The sequence below is a fragment of the Coregonus clupeaformis genome, unplaced genomic scaffold (assembly GCF_020615455.1).
Source record: "Coregonus clupeaformis isolate EN_2021a unplaced genomic scaffold, ASM2061545v1 scaf0038, whole genome shotgun sequence".
Classification (NCBI taxonomy): domain Eukaryota; kingdom Metazoa; phylum Chordata; class Actinopteri; order Salmoniformes; family Salmonidae; genus Coregonus; species Coregonus clupeaformis.
In genome coordinates this window covers 649,535-667,329 of record NW_025533493.1, presented here as the reverse complement: position 1 = coordinate 667,329, position 17,795 = coordinate 649,535, and the positions used below count along the sequence as shown (strand labels likewise).

The window sequence follows — 17,795 nt, the reverse complement described above, 5'->3', positions numbered from 1 at the left end:
GTTGTTGTGGAGTGGAAACGTCTAGGAGCAACATTGGCTCAGTCGCGAAGTGGTAGGCCACACAAGCTCACAAATTGTCTGTCTTCGGTTGCAACACTCACTACCAAGTTCCAAACTGCCTCGGAAAGCAACGTCAGCACAATAACTGTGTGTCGGGAGCTTCATGAAATGGGTTTCCATGGCCAAGCAGCCGCACACGAGCCTAAGCTATGCGCAATGCTAAGCGTCAGCTGGAGTGGTGTAAAGCTCGCCGCCATTGGACTCTGGAGCAGTGGAAAAGCCTTCTCTGGAGTGATGAATCACGCTTCACCATCTGGCAGTCCGATGGACAAATCTGGGTTTGGCGGATGCCAGGAGAAAGCTACCTGCTCCAATGCATAGTGCCAACTGTAAAGATTGGTGGAGGAGAAATAATGGTCTGGGGCTGTTTTTCATGGTTTGGACTAGGCCCCTTATTTCCAGTGATGGGAAATCTTAGCGCTACAGCATACAATGACATTCTAGACGATACTGTGATTCCAACTAAATGGAAACAGTTTGGGGAAGCCCTTTCCTGTTTCAGCATGACAATTGCCCCGTTCGTTCACAAAGCGAGGTCCATACAGAAATGGTTTGTCGAGATCGGTGTGGAACAACTTGACTAGCCTGCACAGAGCCCTGACCTCAACCCCATCGAACACCTTTGGGATGAATTGGAATGCCGACTGCGAGCCAGGCCTAATCGCCCAACATCAGTGCCCCCGACCTCACTAATACTCTTGTGGCGGAATGGAAGCAAGTCCCTGCAGCAATGTTCCAACATCTAGTGGAAAGCCTTTCTCAGAAGAGTGGAGGCTGTTATAGCAGCAAAGGGGGGACCAACTCCATACCCAGGTAGCACAAACGTCTGGCACACATCTGGCCTGATTCTGGCATGCCAGATCTAAAACTGCTGGTCCGGGTCTGGCAGCCTGAACTGAGCCAAAGCTGCCATTTTAGGACCAGAATCAGCCCAGTAATGGCCAAAATCCACTCGATTCTACCCCCGCCCTCCCCACTCCCCACCACCACTAAAAAAATATTTATATTAAATGTAGGTAGTAATATTGCAGCTATCAACTGAACTACGAACAACAATTTCATGTCTTTAAAAAAAAAAGTTTCTCATTTTAAAACTTTTATTTAAATAGATGAAATTGACTTTGTGTGGGTGTCATCCCTCAACAGGCACTATGTATGTACAGTAGCATGTTATTATCCATAGCGCATAGAATTAAAAAGGTATTGTCGGACATTATTAATTCTAATCAGACAGGTTTTTTACATGGACGACACATTGGAGATAATCTAAGGCAAGTACTGGAAACAATAGAACACTATGAAAATCTGGAAAACCAGGTCGACTATTCATAGCAGACTTTGAAAAGGCATTTGATAAAGTACGACTGGGGTTTATGTATTAATGCCTGGAGCATTTCAATTTTGGAGAATCTCTTATAAAATGGGTTAAAATCATGTAAGTAAACCTAGGTTTAAAATAGTAAATAATGGCTATTTCTCAGAAAGTTTTAAACTGTCAAGAGGAGTGAAACAAGGTTGTCCACTATCGGCATGTCTATTTATTATGGCCATCGAAATGTTAGCCATTAAAATCATGTCCAACAATAATATCAAGGGATTAGAAATCCAGGGCTTAAAAACAAAGGTGTCATTGTACGCTGATGATTCATGTTTTCTTTTAAATCCACAACTAGAATCCCTCCACAGCCTCATAGAGGATCTAGATACATTTTATAACCTCTCTGGATTACAACCAAATTATGATAAATGTACTATATTACGTATTGGATCACTAAAAAATACAATTTTTACATAACCATATAGTTTACAAATAAAATAGTCTGATGGTGATGTGGATATACTCGGAATACATATCCCAAATGAAATAAATTATCTCCAATAAATTTTAATAGAAAGTTATGAAAAATAGATAAGATCTTGCTACCATGGAAAGGTGTCAATTTGTGGAAAAATCACCCTGATTAACTCGTTAGTATTATCCCAGTTTACCTATTTGCTTATGGTCTTGCCTACGCCTAGCGAACAGTTTTTTTTAAATTATATGAGATAAAAAATATTCAATTTTATTTGGAATGGCAAGCCAGACAAAATTGAATGGGCCTATTTATATAATGAATATGAATTCGGAGGACAGAAATTATTAAATATTAATGCATTAGACCTATCACTAAAAGCTTCAGTCATACAAAATGTATACTTGAATCCGAACTGGTTCTCTAGCAAATTAGTAAGATTGTCTCACCCCATGTTCAAGAATGGCCTTTTTCCCTTTATTCAGATTACAACCTCTCACTTTCAGTTATTTGAAAAGGAAATCATCTCCCAAATATCACTATTTCTAAAACAAGCCATAGAAAGTTGGTTGCAATTTCAATTTAATCGTCCAGAAACGACAGAACAAATAATGCAACAAATATTGTGGTTAAACTCAAATATACTAATTGATTTAAAAAAACATATTTTTTTTCAAAAAAATGTTTAAAAAAGTTATAATCTTCGTAAATGATATCATAGGTAGGACTAGTGGAGTTATGTCACACATGCAGCTAACAAAAACATATGGAAATGTCTGCTCTACCCAAAATTACAACCAAATAATTTCAGCATTACCACAAAAATGGAAGAGGAAAGTGGAAGGGGGAAAAAGTAAGGAACTTGTCTGTCGGCCTTGCATTAAAGAACATAATTGGTTAAATAAAATTGTGATAAATTAAAAAGTATACCAGTTTCATTTAAGAACCAAAGGATTGACAGATGTCCCATATAGATTGCAAAATAGTTGGGAAGAGATTTTTGACGTACCGATTCCACGGCATAGTGTTTATGAACTGATACGCAAAACGACGCCGGATTCAAAACTTAGAATTTTTCAATGTACATTATTATACAACATTCTTGCTACCAATATAATGTTATTTATATGGGGGATACAATCTTCCCAGCTCTGCAGATTTTGCTGTGAAGAGACAGAATCATTAGATCATTTGTTTTGGTTCTGTCCATTTGTAGCTTGTTTTTGGACACAGGTCCAGGAATGGCTAAAGGATTGCAATATTTACCTGGAACTAACCTTGCAGATAGCATTACTGGGTGATCTGAAAAGTCATAGTCAATCAATCAATAATATAATAATACTTTTAGCAAAAATGTTTATTTTTAATTCACAATCTGTAGAAGCAATGAGAATAGAAAGGTTCAGAACTTTTGTAAAACATCACAGTACGGTTGAAATATATATGGCAAATAGAAATCCTATATGGATGGTGTTAAGAGATAGATGGGAGGTATTGAATAGAGTTGAAGGATGGGACTAATAACAAATAACAACAAATAATAACAAAGATAGCTAATAATGTAAGCATACTGTGTCCATAATAAGTATATAGGTTGTATGTTGGGAGCTTTTGGGAAAGAGCACAGTTAGAAAGATATGGCATATAGAAGCAAACCGAATGGACATCATGAAAATGATCGGAGAGGTTGAGAGTAGAAGTTCAGGAGCAAAAAATAAAATAAAAAATATATATATATACAGTGGGGAAAAAAAAGTATTTAGTCAGCCACCAATTGTGCAAGTTCTCCCACTTAAAAAGATGAGAGAGGCCTGTAATTTTCATCATAGGTACACGTCAACTATGACAGACAAAATGAGGGGAAAAAATCCAGAAAATCATATTGTAGGATTTTTAATGAATTTATTTGCAAATTATGGTGGAAAATAAGTATTTGGTCAATAACAAAAGTTTCTCTATCTTTGTTATATACCCTTTGTTGGCAATGACACAGGTCAAACGTTTTCTGTAAGTCTTCACAAGGTTTTCACACACTGTTGCTGGTATTTTGGCCCATTCCTCCATGCAGATCTCCTCTAGAGCAGTGATGTTTTGGGGCTGTCGCTGGGCAACACGGACTTTCAACTCCCTCCAAAGATTTTCTATGGGGTTGAGATTTGGAGACTGGCTAGGCCACTCCAGGACCTTGAAATTCTTCTTACGAAGCCACTCCTTCGTTGCCCGGGCGGTGTGTTTGGGATCATTGTCATGCTGAAAGACCCAGCCACGTTTCATCTTCAATGCCCTTGCTGATGGAAGGAGGTTTTCACTAAAAATCTCACGATACATGGCCCCATTCATTCTTTCCTTTACACGGATCAGCCGTCCTGGTCCCTTTGCAGAAAAACAGCCCCAAAGCATGATGTTTCCACCCCCATGCTTCACAGTAGGTATGGTGTTCTTTGGATGCAACTCAGCATTCTTTGTCCTCCATATTTTTGTGTTACTGTAATTCAGCGTTTAGCTGCCATAGTACACATGAAACTAAATAAACCATTATCATCGAATCTTGGAGCGCTCTTTGCCAGTTGGGGTCGAGCAAGTCCTTTGTGACTCACTGTTAGCTAGCTAGCTAGCTAGCTAGCTAGCTATGTTAACAGTGTGCTTTCTTGCCTAGTCTTAGCTAGACTACCGATGTTTTACAAAAACACTAGCTAGCTTAATTAACTACCTAATATCACATAGGCTAGACCCTAAACATATTGACTTAGCTAGCTACCTTTGCTCTAACAGTTAGCTAAGATAGCTAGCTGGCTAACATTAACGTTTGCTGACGTTTACGGAGAAACTTTGACAACCATGACAAGTCCAGAATTGAAGCTAGCTACAATGTCATAAACGAATGAGCGACTGTGACAAAATACACTACTACAAATATAATAAATACAATAACCTATTTTGAACTTTTTGGTATGTTCTCCGGGCTGGCCTCGACTGTTAACCAACTGACTGACTCTCACAGCGACCGTTGGAAAGTCAGGCCTCGAGGCAGGCTTGAGCTGCAAGGCAGCAGGCTTGAGAGCACTGCTGCTGCATCGTGTGATTTTGGTTCCTTTTAGAGGGAATGCTAGTTCACTATTAAGGATACTTCAGCAAGTATTGATGTGGGCAATTGACGATACATGTATGCTGCTATTTGCTATGTTGAAAATTACAATCACAGATTTGTAAAACAGACAGGAAATGGTAGCCTATTGTTGACTTGGTGATGTGAGGTCTCAATCTTGAATTAAACTTTGTCTATGTTCAGGTTCAGCAAAACTGTGACATGCAACCTTGGGTTATGACAAAGAAACACTATGTCAAAGTTACAAAGTTGGTGATACAATTCATAACTTGCCCTGTTTAGATACGTGGTTATATTTTATTCTGTCTTCTCAGAAAGCGCAGGCAGCCCATAGCTACTGTCAAAAGTTCCATGCAGGAAAGTGTTCGACATCTCACAAATATGAAGCGTTCAAAAATAACAAATGTGACATCAAATCAATTCAAACTTTATTTGTCACATGCGCCGAATACAACAGGTGTAGACGTTACCGTGAAATTATTACTTACAAGCCCTTAACCAACAATGCAGTTCAAGAAAGAGTTAAGAAAATATTTACCAAATAAACTAGAGCAAAAAATAATAAAGTAACACAATAAAATAACAATAACGAGGCTATATACAGGGGGTACCGGTACCAAGTCAATGTGCGGGGGTACAGGTTAGTCGAGGTAATTTGTACATGTAGGTAGGGGTAAAGTGACTATACATAGATAATAGACAGCGTGTAGCAGCAGTGTAAAATCAAATGGAGGGGGGGGGCGGGGTCAATGTAAATAGTCTGGGTGGCCATTTGATTAATTGTTCAGCAGTCTTATGGCTTGGGGGTAGAAGCTGTTAAGGAGCCTTTTGGTCTTAGACTTGGTGCTCCGGTACCGCTTGCCCTGCGGTAGCAGAGAGAACAGTCTATGACTTGGGTGACTGGAGTCTTTGACCATTTTTTGGGCTTTCCTCTGACACCGCCTAGTATATAGGTCCTGGATGGCAGGCAGCTTGGCCCCAGTGATGTACTGGTCTGTATGCACTACCCTCTGTACCGCCTTAAGGTCGGATGCCGAGCAGTTGCCATACCAGGCGGTGACGTAACTGGTCAGGACTCGATGGTGTAGCTGTAGAACCTTTTGAGGATCTGGGGACCCATGCCAAATCTTTTCAGTCTCCTGGGGGGGAAAAGGTGTTGTCGTGCCCTCTTCACGACTGTCTTGGTGTGTTTGGACCATGATAGTTTGTTGGTGATGTGGACACCAAGGAACTTGAAACTCTCGACCCGCTCCACTACAGCCCTGTCGATGTTAATGGGGGCCTGTTCGGCCCGCCTTTTCCTGTAGTCCACGATCAGCTCCTTCGTCTTGCTCACATTGAGGGAGAGGTTGTTGTCCTGGCACCACACTGCCAGGTCTCTGACCTCCTCCCTATAGGCTGTCTCATCGTTGTCGGTGATCAGGCCTACCACTGTTGTGTCGTCAGCAAACTTCCATTTCCATTTTAGTCATTTAGCAGACGCTCTTATCCAGAGCGACTTACAGGAGCAATTAGGGTTAAGTGCCTTGCTCAAGGGCACATCGACAGATTTTTCACCTAGTCAGCTCGGGGATTAGAACCAGTGACCTTTCGGTGACTGGCACAACGCTCTTAACCACTAAGCTACCTGCTGGTGTTGGAGTCGTGTTTGGCCATGCAGTCATAGGTGAACAGGGAGTACAGGAGGGGACTAAGCACGCACACCTGAGGGGCCCCAGTGTTGGGGATCAGCGTGACAGACGTGTTGTTGCCTACCCTTACCACCTGGGGGCGGCCCGTCAGGATGTCCAGGATTCAGTTGTAGAGGGAGGTGTTTAGTCCCAGGGTCCTTAGCTTAGTGATGGGCTTTGTGGGCACTATGTTGTTGAACGCTGAGCTGTAGTCAATGAACAGCATTCTCACATAGGTGTTCCTTTTGTCCAGGTGGTAAAAGGCAGTGTGGAGTGCGATTGAGATTGCGTCATCTGTGGATCTGTTGGGGCGGTATGCGAATTGAAGTGGGTCTAGGGTATCTGGGATGATGCGGTTGATGTGAGCCATGGGAAGCTGCTATAGACCACCAAGTGCTAACAGTCAATATCTGGATAACGTGTGAAATGCTTGATAATGTATGTGATATCAATAGAGAGGTATACTTTCTGGGTGATTTTAAATATTGACTGGCTTTCATCAGCCTGCCAACTCAAGAGAAAGCTTCAAACTGTAACCAGTGCCTGCAACCTGGTTCAGGTTATCAGTCAACCTACCTGGGTAGTTACAAACAGTACAGGAATTAAATCATCAACATGTATTGATCATATCTTTACTAATGCTGCAGAGATTTGTTTAAAAGCAGTATCCAAATCCATTGGATGTAGTGATCACAATATAGTAGCCATATCTAGGAAAACCGAAGTTCCAAAGTCTGGGCCTAATACAGTGTATAAGAGGTCATACAATACGTTTGGTAGTCATTCCTATGTTGTTGATGTAAATAATATTTGTTGGTCCATGGTGTGTAACGAGGAGCAAACAGACACTGCACTTCACACATTTATGAAATTGCTTATTCCAGTTACTAATAAGCATGCACACATTAAGAAAATTACTGTAAAAACAGTTAAATCCTAGTGGATTGATTAGGAATTGAAAAATGGAATGGTTGAGAGGGATGAGGCAAAAGGAATGGCAAATAAGTCTGGCTGCACAACCGATTGGCGAACGTATTGCAAATTGAGAAATCATGTGACTAAACTGAATGAAAAGAAGAATAAACTACACTATGAGACAAAGATAAATGACATAAAGAATGATAGTAAAAAGCTTTGGAGCTCCTTAAATGATATGTTGGGAAAAGGGCAAACTCGGCTCCATCATTCATTGAATCAGATGACTCATTCATCACAAAACCTACTGATATTGCCAACGACTTTAATTATTTTTTCATTGGCAAGATTCGCAAACTTAGGCATGACATGCCAGCAACAATTGCTGACACTACACATCAAAGTATATCTGACCAAATTATGAAAGACAAGAATTGTAATTTTGAATTCCGTAAAGTGAGTGTGGAAGAGGTTAAATAATTATTGTTGTCTATCAACAATGACAAGCCACCGGGGTCTGACAACTTGGATGGAAAATTACTGAGGATAATAGCGGACGATATTGCCACTCCTATTTGCCATATTTTCAATTTAAGCCTACTAGAATGTGTGTGCCCCCAGGCTTGGAGGGAAGCAAAAGTCATTCTGCGACCTAAAAATAGTAAAGCCCCCTTTACTGGCTCAAATAGCCGACCAATTAGCCTTTTACCAACCCTTGGTAAACTATTGGAAAAAATGGTGTTTGACCAGATACAATGCTATTTTACAGTAAACAAATTGACGACAAACTTTCAGCATGCTTATAGAGAAGGACATTCAACAAGCACTTACACAAATTACTGATGATTGGCTGAGAGAAATTGATGATAAAAAGATTATGGGGGGGGCTGTTTTGTTAGACTTCAGTGCGGCTTTTGACATTATCGATCATAGTCTGCTGCTGGAAAAACGTATTTGTTGTGGCTTTACTCCACCTGCTATATTGTGGATACAGAGTTACCTGTCTAACAGAACACAGAGGGTGTTCTTTAATGGAAGCCTCTCCAACATAATCCAGGTAGAATCAGAAATTCCCTAGGGCAGCTGTCTAGGCCCATTACTTTTTTCAATCTTTACTAATGACATGCCACTCGCTAGATGTGCAATTAAAGGGCCAGATGCCCAATTAAAAGGGAATTACACTCAAATCCCCCCCCTAAAATAAATTGTGTGCTGATGTGATTTAAGCATTGACATGGACTCAACATTCCAATTTCGTTGTTTCTCTATGAACAATTGTAATTTTGAAAGTGAAAAACCCCAAAATATCTCAAACCAGGAAAAATAAAACTGAACATAATTTTGGAAAATATAAAACAGAATTTGGGGGAAAAATCTCAGATTTTATAGGGCCCCCCTTACAGTTTATTAACAATTATTTTACCATGTATATTGACAGAAAACAGTGCACCACTTTCTCTTGTACACTAAGGACCCAGGGAAGAGTTGCAAGGGAAAGCAGAAGAATATGCTTATTTGAAAAATAAAAAATTAATGTAGTAGATCATTTTTTAAAAATATCTCTCATTCTAGAAAAGTTAGGAGAACCCTGGCCTAGCGTGATGCAGCAGATAACCTTGTCTTCTACACCTTGCAGGAGAGGGATATTCTAAAGTACTTTATAACTCTGGATGACATATTGAAAAGCAGCTGGCTGGGCTGGCACACATGACATGTCCTCCTGGGAATACACACTGCTGCTCTTTAGTATAGTTGCATACTTGCACACTAGAGTGTATTTATAGTAAGTCCTTGCTCTGTAATCACAGGCTTCAGAGCACACAGACCGAAGGCCACTTGTAGCCTACATACTGTAGTGCTATAGGATTAGTTGAATGTAACAGAAACATATAACATGTAATGGGTATCTAGCCTACTTGTTTCTCAATAAGCTCTAGACTTGATATAAGGAAATTAAATGATTGAATCGTGTAAAAAGTTGTAGGGAGTAGTTTGTGTTTTTTAATGTTTCGTAGCCCTGTCAGGGAACACCGAACTGCATTACTACTTAGGTATTTCATACGTGTTCTAACACTGAGTTCTAACCATGGTGTGTGTCTCTGACTTTGTAGGCTCCATGAGGAGATCCAGGATTTCTATGCCTGCATGTCTCCGCGGCCGGAGGAGGAGAGGATGAGGAAGGAGGTGGTGGAGAGGATAGAGCGGGTCATTAAGGACCTTTGGCCCACTGCTGACGTAAGTCAATCACCTTCACTGTAGTAAAATATGTAAACCCCTTGACTATTGACTTCCTTGTCCAGTTATTTATTGGATTTGAAATGGTGTGGTAATTCTGATTGATTACTTTTATCATGGATACCAGTATGATAATGTTAGAGCTTATGGTTGCTGTTAGGGATGTAACGATTCACCGATACGCATCGGTCCCCGGTTCAAATGTTTAAGATGCGAGTGCATCGGTCCGCGGGAGCCCAAACCGATCCAAATTAAGCATGCATCGGTAAGAAAACCAATTCAAACGTTACGAATCGCAGGTTCACTAACGTTTTTTACTCATATAATTTTTTTCAGCCTTATTCCGAAAATACCTCTAATTTGTTGTGGCTGAATTGATGCGTCCACTCCTTCAGCCTATCAAACTTTTATGCATGTTAACTGCGTATGACATTGATCTACAAGTTAGATGACAACATGTTAACTGCGTATGACATTGATCTACAAGTTAGATGACAACTGTGCGCACAGTGCGGGAGACTCAGCTGCTCGTGCCAACAAGAGGTAGGCCTACCCTATCCCTGTTCTTATATTCGTAGGCTAGGTTACATCTTCGCGGCACCTTCAGCATTGAGATGTTTGTAATATTAAATGATAGGCTTTATTAATTGAGGGACAACCCAATGTAATTTGCTGGGTCATTGTTACCAAATGCACTGTAGAACATTTTGTTTTACCGGCAGGGCTGTGTAGGCTACCGGAGTGAACACAACTTATATCTTGCTGATTGCACATCTAACTGCTGATTGGGGCTTTTCGATTGTCAGGTTCACCATACAAAATATTTTTTGTAGTTCTGCTTCAGAGTAAGTGCATTTGATAATATTTACATGAACAGGGTAACGGTGTAATTTCATAACAAGGACGCAATCATTTTTGCGAGCCACACTGGTCGGAACGGGAGAAGAGAGCAGCTCTCCTCCAGAAAGTTCCAAACGGTCAAAACCATTCGCTTTGAGACAGGTGAAATCCAAAGCTGTGTTATATTAATTTCCTACAGTGGGGAGAACAATTTTTTGATACACTGCCGATTTTGCAGGTTTTCCTACTTACAAAGCATGTAGAGGTCTCTAATTTTTATCATAGGTACACTTCAACTGTGAGAGACGGAATCTAAAACAAAAATCCAGAAAATCACATTGTATGATTTTTAAGTAATAATTTGCATTTTATTGCATGACATAAGTATTTGATCACCTACCAACCAGTAAGAATTCCGGCTCTCACAGACCTGTTAGTTTTTCTTTAAGAAGCCCTCCTGTTCTCCACTCATTACCTGTGTTAACTGGACCTGTTTGAACTCGTTACCTGTATAAAAGACACCTGTCCACACACTCAATCAAACAGACTCCAACCTCTCCACAATGGCCAAGACCAGAGAGCTGTGTAAGGACATCAGGGATAAAATTGTAGACCTGTTCAAGGCTGGGATGGGCTACAGGACAATAGGCAAGCAGCTTGGTGAGAAGGCAACAACTGTTGGCGCAATTATTAGAAAATGGAAGAAGTTCAAGATGACGGTCAATCACCCTCGGTCTGGGGCTCCATGCAAGATCTCACCTCGTGGGGCATCAATGATCATGAGGAAGGTGATTGATCAGCCCAGAACTACACGGCAGGACCTGGTCAATGACCTGAAGAGAGCTGGGACCACAGGCTCAAAGAAAACCATTAGTAACACACTACGCCGTCATGGATTAAAATCCTGCAGCGCACGCAAGGTCCCCCTGCTCAAGCCAGCGCATGTCCAGGCCCGTCTGAAGTTTGCCAATGACCATCTGGATGATCCAGAGGAGGAATGGGAGAAGGTCATGTGGTCTGATGAGACAAAAATAGAGCTTTTTGGTCTAAACTCCACTCGCTGTGTTTGGAGGAAGAAGGAGGATGAGTACAACCCCATGAACACCATCCCAACCGTGAAGCATGGAGGTGGAAACATCATTCTTTGGGGATGCTTTTCTGCAAAGGGGACAGGACGACTGCACCGTATTGAGGGGAGGATGGATGGGGCCATGTATCGCGGGATCTTGGCCAACTACCTCCTTCCCTCAGTAAGAGCATTGAAGATGGGTCGTGGCTGGGTCTTCCAGCATGACAACGACCTGAAACACACAGCCAAGGCAACTAAGGAGTGGCTCCGTAAGAAGCATCTCAAGGTCCTGGAGTGGCCTAGCCAGTCTCCAGACCTGAACCCAATAGAAAATATTTGGAGGGAGCTGAAAGTCCATATTGCCCAGCGACAGCCCCGAAACCTGAAGGATCTGGAGAAGGTCTGTATGGAGGAGTGGGCCAAAATCCCTGCTGCAGTGTGTGCAAACCTGGTCAAGACCTATAGGAAACGTATGATCTCTGCAATTGCAAACAAAGGTTTCTGTACCAAATATTAAGTTCTGCTTTTCTGATGTATCAAATACTTATGTCATGCAATAAAATGCAAATTAATTACTTAAAAATCATACAATGTGATTTTCTGTCTCTCACAGTTGAAGTGTACCTATGATAACAATTACAGACCTCTACATGCTTTGTAAGTAGGAAAACCTGCAAAATCGGCAGTGTATCAAATGCTTGTTCTCCCCACTGTAGTCGTACAGAGGCCCATTATCAGCAACCATCAGTCCTGTGTTCCAATGGCGCGTTGTGTTTGCTAATCCAAGTTTATCATTTTAAAAGGCTAATTGATCATTAGAAAACCCTTTTGCAATTATGTTAGCACAGCTGGAAACTGTTGTGCTTATTAAAGAAGCAATAAAACTGGCCTTCTTGAGACTAGTTGAGTATCTGGAGCATCAGCAATTGTGGGTTCGAATACAGGCTCAAAATGGCCAGAAACAAATAACTTTTTTGTGAAACTCGTCAGTCTATTCTTGTTCTGAGAAATGAAGCTATTCCATGCGAGAAATTGCCAAAAAACTGAAGATCTCATACAACGCTGTGTACTACTCCCTTCACAGAACAGCGCAAACTAGCTCTAACCAGAATAGAAAGAGAAGTGGGAGGACCCGGTGCACAACTGAGCAAGAGGACAAATACATTAGTGTCTAGTTTGAAAAACAGACGCCTCACAGGTCCTCAACTGGCAGCTCCATTAAATAGTACCCGCAAAACACCAGTCTCAACGTCAACAGTGAAGAGGCGACTCCGGGATGCTGACCTTCTAGGCAGAGTTGCGAAGAAAAAGCCATATCTCAGACTGCCTATCTTAATCTTTTCTTTTTATTGGCCAGTATGAGATATGTATTTTTCTTCGCAACTAGACACACTAATGTATTTGTCCTCTTGCTCAGTTGTGCACCGGGGCCTCCCTCCTCTTTCTATTCTGGTTAGAGCCAGTTTGCGCCGGTGTAGGCCGTCATTGTAAATAAGAATTTGTTCTCAACTGACTTGCCTAGTTAAATAAAGGTAAAATTAATAAAAATTAGTGTATGTATGTATGAAGAAGAAAAATACCAATAAAATATTATTTAACAAAAACAACATCTGTGCTACAATCACACATTTTTGCATAAAACCCCTATTTTTATAGGTTACAATGTCTGCATCAATGATATATGATTGGTTTAGGGGTTCAGGGGCAGGAATTTGGCTTTTTCTCAAAAGGTAAAACTCAACACGAAAAAGGCTCATTTGACGCTGCTGCCACAGGGAGGCGCTTCTCCCCCACTCAATCGGACAGGTTATGACCAACTTTGGCAGCGCCATCATTCCGATTTGGACAACAATATCACGGTAAGAAACTGTATATAATTCGTTTTTATTTGGGTAATATTAATATTTACATTTTAGAGTAAATTTTCCAATTGATAAGATGTTCATCTGTAAAATCAACTTTTGAAGCCTGGTGAGCTAACTAGCTCCCAAGCTGAGTAGACTTGAAAAGTAAAATCAGCTTTAAAGTGAGTTGACAATTTCTATCTGAGGTAAAAGTTCATATCTGCTCAATGACGTCGATATTGTTGAAGTACATGAAAAGCTTTATGAAGTGAATCTGAGATTTTAAAACATCTCCTCAGATATGTTAGCTATCTAGCTAGCTAGATTGCTAGCTAGCCACCTAGCTAACTATGATGGATAGTTAGCCGGTGTTGGTCTAGTCTGTCACCCAAGATGGAACAAGGTAGCCTAACAGTACTTGATTTAGCTCTCCTCTTGTGTTTTTGATGTTCATGTTTTCTTTGATAACTGTACAAAATAAAATGCATTTCTCATTAGGTATTAGAGCTAAAAACTAACTGGCTAGTGATTTATATTTTGTCCCTAGCTAGCCAGCCAAAAGAGAGAGGGGTGCTGTGTAGGTAGGTCGGTAGGTAGGTATGTATGTACAGTGCATTCGGAAAGTATTCAAACCCCTTGACCTTTTCCACATTTTGTTACGTTACAGCCTTATTCTAAAATTGATTAAATAGATTGTTTTCCTCATCAATCAACACACAATACCCCATTTTGCATATTTATAAAAAATAAAAAAAACATACCTTATTTACATACGTATTCAGACTCTATGCTATGAGACTCGAAATTGAGCTCAGCTGCATGCTGTTTCCAATGATCGTCCTTGAGATGTTTCTACAACTTGATTGGAGTCCACCTGTGGTAAATTAAATTCATTGGACATGATTTGGAAAGGCACACACCTGTCTATATAAGGTCCCACAGTTGACAGTGCATGTCAGAGCAAAAACCAAGCCATGAGGTCGAAGGAATTGTCCGTAGAGCTCCAAGACAGGATTGTGTCGAGGCACAGATAAAGGGAAGGGTACCACAAAATGCCTGCAGCATTGAAGGTCCCCAAGAACACAGTGGCATCCATCATTCTGAAATGAAAGAAGTTTGGAACCACCAAGACTCTTCCTAGAGCTGGCTGCCCTGCCAAACTGAGCAATCAGGGGAGAAGGGCCTTGGTCAGGGAGGTGAACAAGAACCCGATGGTCACTGACAGAGCTCCAGAGGTCCTCTGTAGAGATGGGAGAACCTTCCAGAAGGACAACCATCTCTGCAGCACTCCACCAATCAGGCCTTTATGGTAGAGTGACCAGACAGAAGCCACTCCTCAGTAAAAGGCACATGAAAGCCCGCTTGGAGTTTGCCAAAAGGCACCTAAAGGACTCTGACCATGAGAAACAAGATCCTCTGGTCGGATGAAACCAAGATTGAACTCTTTGGCCTGAATGCCAAGCGTCATGTCTGGAGGAAACCTGGCACTATCCTTATGTTGAAGCATGGTGGTTGCAGCAGCATGCTGTGGGGATGTTTTTCAGCAGCATGTACTGGGAGACTAGTCAGGATCGAGGCAAAGATGAATGGAGCAAAGTACAGAGAGATCCTTGATGAAAACCTGCTCCAGAGTGCTCAGGACCTCAGACTGGGGCGGAGGTTCACCTTCCAACAGGACAACGACCCTAAGCACACAGCCAAGACAACGCAGGAGTGGTTTCGGGACAAGTCTCTGAATGTCCTTGAGTGGCCCAGCCAGAGCCCGGACTTGAACCCGATTTAACATCTCTGGAGAGAGCTGAAAAATCGCTGTGCAGTGACGCTCCCCATCCAACCTGACAGAGCTTGAGAGAATCTGCAGAGAAAGAATAGGAAAAACTCCCCAAATACACGTGTACCATGCTTGTAGCGTCATACCCAATAAGACTTGAGGCTGTAGTCGCTGCCAAAGGTGCTTCAACAAAGTACTGAGTAAAGGGTCTGAATACTTATGTAAATGTGGTATTTCCTGTTTTTTTTTATTTTATAAATTTGCTAAAGAATCTACAAACCTGTTTTTGCTTTGTCATTATGGGGTGTAGATTGATAAGGGAAAAACAATTTAATACATTTGAGAATGGTGCTGTAACGTAACAAAATGTGAAAAAAGTCAAGGGGTCTAAATACTTTCCGTATGTATGTATGTATGTATGTATGTATGTATGTATGTACAGTGCCTTCGGAAAGTATTCAGACCCCTTGACTTTTTCAAAGAATAATTAGGTTGTAGCCGTATTCTAAAATGGATTAAATAGTTGTTTTCTCCCCTCATCAATCTACACACAATATCCCATAATACCCCATAGTAAAAACTGATATAGCACATTTACGTAAGTTTTCAGACCTTTTACTCAGTACTTTATTGAAGCATCTTTGGCAGCGATTACAGCCTGGAGTCTTCTTGGGTATGACGCTACAAGCTTGGCACACCTGTATTTGGGGAGTTTCTCCCATTCTTCTTTGCAGATCCTCTCAAGCTCTGTCAGGTTGGATGGGGAGCGTTGCTGGACAGCGATTTTCAGGTCTCTCCAGAGATGTTCGATCGGGTTCAAGTATGGGCTCTTGCTGGGCCACTCAAGGATATTCAGAGACTTGCCCCGAAGCCACTCCTGCGTTGTCTTGGCTGTGTGCTTAGGGTTGTTGTCCTATGGAAGGTGAACCTTCGCCCCAGTCTGAGGTCCTGAGCACTCTGGAGCAGGTTTTCATCAAGGATCTCTCTGTACTTTGCTCCGTTCATCTTTGCCTCGATCCTGACTAGTCTCCCAGTCCCTGCCGCTGAAAAACATCCCCACAGCATGATGCTGCCACCACCATAGGGATGGTGCCAGGTTTCCTCCAGACGTGATGCTTGGCATTCAGGCCAAAGAGTTCAATCTTGGTTTCATCAGACCAGAGAATCTTGTTTCTCATGGTCTGAGAGTCCTTTAGGTGCCTTTTTGGCAAACTCCTAGCGGGCTGTCATGTGCCTTTTACTGAAGAGTGGCTTCCGTCTGGCCACTCTACCATAAAGGCCTAATTGGTGGAGTGCTGCAGAGATGGTTGTCCTTCTGGAAGGTTCTCCCATCTCCACAGAGCAACTCTAGAGCTCCGTCAAAGTGACCATCGGGTTCTTGGTCACCTCCCTGACCAAGGCCCTCCTCCCCCAATTGCTCAGTTTGGCCGGGATGGCAGCTCTAGGAAGAGTCTTGGTGGTTCCAAACTTCTTCCAATTATGAATGATGTAGGCCACTGTGTTCTTGGCGACTTTCAATGCTTCAGAAATGTTTTGGTACCCTTCCCCAGATCTGTGCCTTGACACGATCCTGTCTCGGAGCTCTACGGACAATTATTTCGACCTCATGGTTTGGTTTTTCCTCTGACATGCACTGTCAACTGTGGGACCTTTATATAGACAGGTGTGTGCCTTTCCAAATCATGTCCAATCAATTGAATTTACTACAGGTGGACTCCATTCCAGTTTTAGAAACATCTCAAGGATGATCAATGGAAGTGGCTCAATTTCGAGTCTCATAGCAAAGGGTCTGAATACTTATGTAAATAAGGTATTTCTGTTTTGTTTTTTTATACATTAGCAAAAATTTATAACCTGTTTTTGTTTTGTCATTATGGGATAGTGTATGTAGATTGATTAAATTGTTTTTGTTAATTAATTTTAGAATAAGGATATAACGTTACAAAATGTGGAAATGGTCGGGGTCTGAATACTTTCCGAAGGCACTGCATGTATGTATGTATGTATGTATGTATGTATGCATGCATGCATGCATGCATGTATGTGGACACCACCTCAAATTAGTGGATTCGGCTATTTCAGCCACACCGTTGCTGACGGGTGTATAAAATCGAGCACACAGGCATTCAATCTCCATAGACAAACATTGGCAGTAGGATGGACTTACTGAAGAGCTCAGTGACTTTCAACGTGGCAGCGTCATAGGATGCCACCTTTCCAACAAGTCAGTTCATCACATTTCTGCCCTGCTAGAGCTGCCCCATTCAACTAAGTGCTGTAAGTGGAAACGTCTAGGAGCAACAACGGCTCAGCCGCAAAATGGTAGGCCACACAAGCTCACAGAAAGGGACCGCCGAGTTTTGAAGCGCGTAGCGAGTAAAAATTGTCAGTCCTCGGTTGCAACACTCACTACCGAGTTCCAAACTGCCTCTAGAAGCAACGTCAGCACAATAATTGTTCGTCGGGAGCTACGTGAAATGGGTTTCTATGAC

The 17,795-nt window shown here is 41.7% G+C and overlaps 1 protein-coding gene across 1 annotated transcript in view; it reads left to right on the top strand.

Annotated features, from left to right (window-relative positions):
* Positions 1 to 17,795, top strand: part of LOC121576888 (terminal nucleotidyltransferase 4B) — an 86,425-nt gene that overhangs the window by 8,162 nt on the left and 60,468 nt on the right. The window contains exon 2 of the mRNA XM_041890437.2: positions 9,656 to 9,779. Within this exon, the coding sequence (XP_041746371.1) occupies positions 9,656 to 9,779 (124 nt within the window). The remainder of the gene's footprint in view (positions 1 to 9,655; positions 9,780 to 17,795) is intronic.